The 8,222-nt window shown below is 37.4% G+C and overlaps 1 protein-coding gene across 1 annotated transcript; it reads left to right on the plus strand.

Annotated features, from left to right (window-relative positions):
• Positions 1–85: 85 nt before the first annotated feature.
• PSMA4 (proteasome (prosome, macropain) subunit, alpha type, 4) lies at positions 86–8,222 on the plus strand. The gene is made up of 7 exons (XM_009330064.1): positions 86–149; positions 942–1,104; positions 2,466–2,543; positions 2,780–2,868; positions 3,715–3,845; positions 4,067–4,190; positions 4,672–8,222. Exons 1-7 carry the CDS (start codon positions 86–88, stop codon positions 4,824–4,826), a joined length of 804 nt encoding a protein of 267 aa, XP_009328339.1. The 3' UTR covers positions 4,827–8,222.

Genomic DNA, 8,222 nt, shown 5'->3' on the forward strand with positions numbered 1-8,222 from the left:
ACTAGGCGGTGGGGGTTTTTACGTGCGGCTCAGAGCGTCGCTAATTTTAGAATGTTGCTTTCTGATGAGAGAACGATGATGTTTAATGAGCTGTTGCTTTTTACAGTCTCGAAGATATGACTCCAGAACTACCATATTTTCTCCAGAAGGTATTTTTTAACCTCACACTTTCAAGTAAACTCTGACTGTTCTATCCAGCTTCTCAAAACTAAATAACAAGCTACCTGTATAAAGGTTGGTTGCTTATAGTGTGTTTCCATCCATGTACGAGTTACAGAAGTCATATATACCTGCCAGAAGTAGCGCCCAATTAGGGTAAGGACACCAAGGGAGACCTCCAAATTCGTTCTAATTCAATCAGTAATGAGACCGCACCCCATTGGAGAGTAATACCACCTGCCATGTCTTTGAAATAACTTGAACAAATCTTCACCGTTTGCCCTTTGTTTGAGAGCGGATGGATTTTGTTACTGTTCCCCCCTCCCCCCGAGAATGCATAATATCCCGCTGGTACAATCTCACCCCTCCTTGTTATTCTTACACATGCTGAAACAAGTATGTACAAGCCACGCTTTCCTATTTCTTAGGTGGGATGGGCTCAAAAAATCTAGTATCGGATATATTCTTTGATTATTGAAGATCTATCTCGCCTCATTCTGCTGCAGCGGAGAGTGTTCTGTACATTTTTTTTTTGTTTTTTGTAAAAGAGGGTTTTTTCCCCACATTGGTGATGCTGTGTATCACCTTATCAGACTTGCGGATTTTCCTTCTCCGACTCCTTCCTCCTTTTCAACCAGTTAATTTACTATCAGCTGGTAATAGACTGAAGAACTAAGATTATAATGAGCATCTGTCAGATTCTTGCAAATTTAAGTCACCTTGCGTACTTGGTCTTGTTCAGTGTTACCTTTTCGATGTTACTGATTTAAATCCTTTCCTAGGTCGCTTGTACCAGGTTGAGTATGCAATGGAAGCAATTGGACACGCAGGTACTTGCTTGGGAATTCTAGCAAATGATGGTGTTTTGCTAGCAGCAGAGAGACGCAACATTCACAAGCTTCTTGATGAAGTGTTTTTCTCGGAGAAAATATACAAACTTAATGAGTAAGTTGAAATGATGATCAGATGTCCAGTGACGTTATCAGTAACAAAACGCTGCTGTTATTCAGACATTTTAGCACTGAACCTGGTTTTATTTTGAAGTGTTAGTATTCCTTTTTGTTCAGTGTTTTAGACAGGTGTGACTATTTTGTCATTGTTTGCGTCAGTAGTTCTCCTTCTAAAGTAGAAGCATCACTTTTTTTTTAATCTCTAGGAGAATTTTCTAGGTGGAATAGCCTGTTCCCTGGTACTTCCCCATACAAGGTAATGTTATTGCAGGACTTAAGAAAATTGGGAATTCTCAGTTTTACAAAATACCGTTGGGGGGGCAGAATAAAGAATGCACACAAAAATCACCATGCTATTTCAGCTTGGCGTCCTCTTTTAAGTCTTTGTTTTTCTTTTGTGATTCAGAGAGAGCAAGATAATTAGGTAAAACATGCCTTAGGTTTCTTTGCCACAACTGTAGCAGAGATGATATCTCTTCCTACTATGACTTCCTTTTTAGTTCTCTGGAAGTTAAATTTGTGATGTCAGAGTGAAGAGTGTTACGGATTATGCTCCCTTGCCTGTAAGGGAGGTAGAGCTTCATCCTTGCCAGAAGGTGCACATGAAACACAGTTTTCATCCTGTCAGCTTCCCGTTCTGTGTTGATCTTGAAAGCAGCTAGAACTGTAGGAAGTACTGGATTTTCCAGGAGGCTGCGTAACAGTGCACTGGAGTAGTCGCCTAGGCCAGCCCTTCCATCTTCTGAAAAATGAAGTTCACTTGGAAAAAATAACCTGGATTATTTTTCTTGAATCCTTTCTGTGTAGTGAAAGCTTGGTAGCAATATCGGATTGGGCAAAAGAGATCTTAATTTAAGAGCTAATGAAACAATGAAGGACGTGAAGTGCTTATTTTTCTTATGATCAAATCAAGGTCACTAAATTTCAGTTATGCAAATGCAATGTGTCAACCAGCAGCTTCCTCTGAAGGCCTGTCACATCCGTGTGGGTCCTTCAGTATTCTGGTGTGCTGTGTCAGGTGGCCTCCTGATAGGCGCTTGTATGTAGCTAATGGCTCTTGTGAAGATGCTCGGGACTTAATCCTCTTTGGCATGATCCTCTTCTCAGAACTGTACGTATAACTAACATGCTGACCCGCTTCCTTTTTGCTGTCCACCTCTGCTCTTACGAAATGGTTACGTAATTGTTTTGATGTACCCTAAAGGCAGGAGCTGATGAACCTGTTTTATATGGCAGCTACATAGTTTTGATCAGAAAAGCCCAACAGTAGGTGTTCTGCTTGAACCACTGAATGAAGACGTGACTATTTGTTGGAGGTTGATAGAAATTCAGTTAATTTGTATGTTTATATTGCAGGGATATGGCTTGCAGTGTTGCAGGAATAACTTCAGATGCCAATGTTCTGACAAATGAACTGAGACTGATTGCGCAGAGGTAGGTCTCCTGATAGTTAATGGGGTTTTACTTGCCTGCGCTGTCAGATTCAGTTCTGTTTTATGTATTAAATCAACACGAACGTGCATTTAGTAGAGCAGATGTAGATTGTTTGAAATAAAACAGCTAGATCAAAGAGGCTGTAACTTAGGAACTTGTTTCTTTGTTAAATGTGGTAAAGGATGCTGTCAGCAAAACAAGTTTTGAAACCTGTTTTTTCTTCTCTTTCATGTTAGGTATTTGTTACAATATCAAGAGCCTATTCCTTGTGAACAACTGGTAACAGCACTATGTGATATCAAGCAGGCTTATACGCAGTTTGGGGGTAATGAAGCATTGTGCTTTTAAACGTTTAAAGAATGATTCTGTTACATAATTTGAAGCATCTGAGTCCCTGGACAGTTCTACCAAATTCTTCCGTAACAAGTTATACTGAGAAAAACAATAGCCAAGTTTGAGGGGAATGGGTAGTCATGGTTACTGTTTTGCTACTGAAGGTGCTACGTTTTAGGGATTGAGAAATTGATGACTGAGATTCCGGCCCATTGCCTGGGGTGCTCTTGCATTTAGTGAACGCCTTCAAAAGACCAGCAGAAAATTGTTTTATATGTAACCTTTCAACATTTGGGGCCCATCCAGCATAATGGCACAATGAATCACAAATAAGACTGTATGTAGGAGTATCAATATTGTAACACTTCAAAAAATAGTATTTCTGTGGATCAAGCAACGTGTTAGAAAATGATGTTGTAAGTAGTGTTCCTTAGTATGCGAACCGATGATTCTGGTATTTTACACATACGTAGTGTGAAAGAATGACCTTTTTATGTACCTGGCTTTTGACACTGTTAAGTTATACGCTTTAACGGCTAAGCTACATACTTTAAATATTAAGTTTTGATTTAGAGTCCTGAGATGATAAATTACAATTTGTGGAGATGGAAATGAGCTGCTCTTGGGGTTAAATGAAATAAACCTCTGCTACCCGCCCCCCCGCCATGACTTAGAAAGAAACGCTGGCGTGCTTATCTCGAGCACCAGAAGTACAGAACAGTCCATTAAATCCTAGGTCACGGGAATAGATTTGAAAAAGGAAATCAAAGAAAATAATTGTCGCTCATGACCAATCTTGTTACTAAATTTAGATTGCTAATAGCCTTCTTTTCAACAGGAAAACGTCCTTTTGGTGTTTCGTTGCTGTATATTGGCTGGGATAAGCATTATGGATTTCAGCTGTATCAAAGTGATCCTAGTGGAAATTATGGAGGGTGGAAAGCTACGTGCATTGGGAATAACAGTGCTGTAAGTTCTGTTTTTTTCCTCTCAAAAAGTCAAGCAAAAACAAGTGTAAATTGCACTGTACTAATTAAACTGTTGATTGATTGCTGTTGATTACTAGTGCAGAGCAGAAATAGATAACTGTAGAAACACTGCTGTTATTCATGTATTGATATTATCTGGCAAATAGCAACTGTTTGGTTGATTGCCCAAATATAGTGTTTTAATTTCTGTGAAATTTATAGGCAGCTGTGTCAATGCTAAAGCAAGACTACAAAGAAGGAGAAATGACCTTAAAGACCGCACTTGCATTAGCCATTAAGGTTCTTAACAAAACCATGGATGTTAGCAAACTCTCTGCCGAGAAAGGTAAGCAGTTCGCTAATACGGGATAACACCCTTTGCTTAAAAAAAGAAAATGTAGTGAATGTATATACACTAGATGTGGTTTATTGGATATTTAGCTGTCACGTGAAAAATGTTTTTAGAAGATGCAGCAGCTCTCAGCCTTAACCTTTCTAAGAGACATACAGATAGCTTAGTTGAGGATGATCCACCTTGGTCAGCTCCAGGAGCTAGACCACAGTTTAGGGATCGTAGGCCGCATTGGCGCGGTGGCAGAAATGGCTGCATGTCTGGTAGAAGGGTCACTGGAGAGGTATTAATGTGCTTGTATGTGCTGCTGCGGAAGAGGCCTGCTGCCATCTGGCTTGCCCGTCAAGCTTCTTTGTAGAGGCAGGACAAGACCCTTCTGCTTCATTGTCAGTTGTAACCACAAATCTTACCCTTCTGATGATTGCTCTGTCTAAAGGACAAAATGTAACGCCGCTGTCTGTTCCATATGTTTCAGTTGAAATTGCAACACTGACAAGAGAGAACGGAAAGACAGTAATAAGGGTTCTGAAGCAAAAGGAGGTGGAACAGTTGATAAAACAACATGAGGAGGAGGAAGCAAAAGCTGAACGTGAAAAGAAGGAAAAAGAACAAAAAGAGAAGGATAAATAGAATATGAAATCAAGTGTTCTGTAGATAATATAGGACCTGCTTCAGTAAAAGATAATTTGGATTCCTGTTTTGTAGAAGCCTACAAATATGCCATGGAGGACCCAGAATTACTTTTGATGAACCAGGTCCTTAATAATCATTCAGATAATTAGTTTACTGCTCCTTACATTGACCAATAATTGCTTTAATTCTTGAAGACTCTATTTCTTTCATCTTCTATTTTTTATTATGGAATAAAATTTAAGAAGAATAGTGATGGGTGTCTTTATTTCCTCAGTAATGCCTGGATATGCACAATCTTGAGGGATTTAATCGCTTTAAACCATTAAAACAAGGTATATGCTAGTTGGTAAAGAACAAATACGGTGTTAGAATTGTTAGAATTTTGTGTGTATGTGTGGGTTTTCCTTTTAAAGTAGTGAAAAGGGCTCCTAAGTTTGAAAATCATTTCACGAATACAGAATTAAAGTGTGCTGGCATGCCAAGTTTTAATTTTGGCCTATTTTGTTCTATAACAGGCTATGTCAAACTGATGGTCTTGCAAGCAGTAGTGTTTTAAACATGCCCTGTAGCAAATTTTATCATAGCCTTTCATGAGTGCATGTGTTTTCTAAGAAATTAATCATACAATACTAGCTATATTCACACAAACTAGAAAGACATTTTACAAAGGCCACGTGAAAATATTAAGCTATCTCGTCAAAATACAAATAGGTAAATAAAATAGTGCATGATTTTAGGCCATGTTGACTATTTTACACTTTATCCTGAAAGGAAGTTGAGGTGGTTTATCTTTAGTTTAGTGTTGCTGACACTTCCCCAGAGAATTTGGTTCCCTTCTCTGACAGACAACAGTCTAGAAAACTAACCAGTTAACCACTTCAGAAATCATAATATTTGTGCATGAATTAGAAATTACAATAATTTTTGTTCAGATTGTCCCTATAGTAAATGCAAAGTAATAGGATTTTCAGAGCAACAAAAATCTCTTCTAGTTCTGAAAAAAAAAAAAAAAAAGATCTGGAGTTAGTAGAGGAGATGGAAACAAGTTACTGAAAATTATTTTGTACCCTTTCAGCTATCAAAAGCAAACTGAAAAGCTCGCTCGAGTGACATGCTTAAATGAGAGGCCTTACCTGCTGAATTTCAAACTATGATACTGGTGATCCAGCCCCTTTGTGCTGACCCTGGATTGTGTCTATCTTCTAGTTTTTTGGTTTGGGTTTGTTTTTTGTTTTGTGGTTGTTTTTTTTTTTTTATCCCAAAGGATATCTGTTGTTTACAGGATTTATTATGACCATTTGAAGAAACAGAGTGAATCCATACTGTGTTTTATTATTTTTAATCTATCCCAAACATTTTTGACTGATAAAATGTACTTTGTCAACATGGCCAGAAATTACCCTTCCTCTCAACAAAACCCATTTTTGAGCTCATTGCTGTAAGATTCACTGTTGAGAACAGAGGAAAGAATCTGACTTGAGGTGTCTGTGCTGCAGCTTGCAACCTCTGTACAGAGACCGGTGTGGGCGGGCATGGGTTCTGTGCAGGCTGCAGGACCTGCTTGTTAATTTTCTAAGTCTCAGTGCAGGCCAGTTGCTTTAGTCTTTTGTACTGAACTTAGTACTTTGTTAGTATTCAAATTTTATAGCTAATAATAGTTACACTGAGTTTTACTTGCACCTTGTGCAGCAGTAGATCTTCCAAATAATAACATAGGAATGATATTTCATGTAACAAGTCCTGAATAGTTGCAGACAACATGCAATGGGTAAGATTTAATCTCCATTATAAAGGGTTGTGTAAATACCTCAAGCTCCATTTTTATGTTGACAATTCAATGCTCAATCTCCTTATTTTTTGATACCATGAATGCAATATATCAGCATCTTTTGCAGATTTCTAGATCACTGATGATGGTTTATACAAGTACTCGGAATATGCCCTAAAAGCAGCAATGCCGAAATGGAGTTTTTTCGAACTTCTCAAAGATCACTTGAAACAAAACGTGATAGACTCCAGCAATGCTTTCTGTCCTCTAGGAAACCATTAAGAGCACCTGAGTCTGGGTTCATCACTGTATATAAATCACGCAAGGCAATTTTAGCGTACTAGTAGAAGTATTATTAGATAGCTTAGGATATAGATTTATTAAAATATTTTTTCTTAAATGCTTCTGTTTCTAACAAAGGGGATAACAAATGTATTTGGATCTTTGTTTAAAGAATTGCCAATAGCATTTCTTTGCCAAACACTGCATCATTTGCTGGTAAAGGAGAACTTTTTGGATACTGTAATAGTCAAAAGTTGGAATGATTTAAATAATTTTCTGATCTGTACTCCATTGATGTATTGATCACACATTGTGATAAGTTGTATAGTTACACTACGTTTTAAAAGATGTATTTATTTAGAAGTTTTGTTTACCCAAAGCATTGCCAAATATTTTATGAGTATAATCTTTGAACAATAATTAGCAATTTAATTTAAAAAATGCCATCTCTACTGAGTGCCATTAATAGCTGATTGTGAGATGAGCCTCAGTACTGCCTTGGAATAGGCAAGTAACTCTAGCTGGCACTCATACCCAAAATGTGCAGTAAAGTTTTGGTAAACTACATTTAATTTCTGATTCTTTTCTGCATTTGAACGCAGGACAGTAAGCAGATGCTGGAGATCTTTTATTGACTAGAATCTTCCTGGGACATCCTTACACTAATGCAAGTTCCTTACCTGTTTTTCCTAGAAATAGAGCAGTGTTTGACTGCATAGGCCTATTGTGTTGATTCTGGCTTTGTGTGTTTAAAAAAAAAAAAAAAAAAAAAAAAAAAAAATCACCACTATCTGTGCCTTTTCTGGGAGTGGTTTGGGGATAAGTCGTAAGAACAGAAAAATGATTTTGGCGATACATTTGAGTTGTCTTTGCTAATCAAAATGATCTTCCTGTTCTTTGTATGTTTTTTTGGTGTACGTAGTGTTTACGTAGAGTTTACAGTGTATTACATAAGTAGTTCAAATATTTAGCTATGGCTGTGGATTAAATGTTACTTTAACACCGGAACTTCATGTGGTGCTGTGGAAGGTGACAGATTTTTCAAATTAGGTAAAAGTATTTACTTGAAACTGTTTGCATAATATGATGTTAGTAAACTTAAAGACTGGATAGTTTATATCTCACTTGAGTGCATGATAGAGCTTGTTAGGGCAAGTACTCACAAATAAATTGTCCTAATAAATTGTAATGTGTTTTGTTATTCTAAGTAGTTTAAGAGATAATGAAACTACTGCTTCTCCAGTAATATCTGTGCTGTCTCTTGCATCTGTCAGTGTTTAAAAAAGGAGTTAGCTTGTTTTCTAGATGACTGTATTCTGTTCAAATAAAGTCAAATTAACTTC

This window comes from Pygoscelis adeliae, unplaced genomic scaffold (genome assembly GCF_000699105.1).
Source record: "Pygoscelis adeliae isolate BGI_AS28 unplaced genomic scaffold, ASM69910v1 Scaffold298, whole genome shotgun sequence".
NCBI classification, from domain to species: domain Eukaryota; kingdom Metazoa; phylum Chordata; class Aves; order Sphenisciformes; family Spheniscidae; genus Pygoscelis; species Pygoscelis adeliae.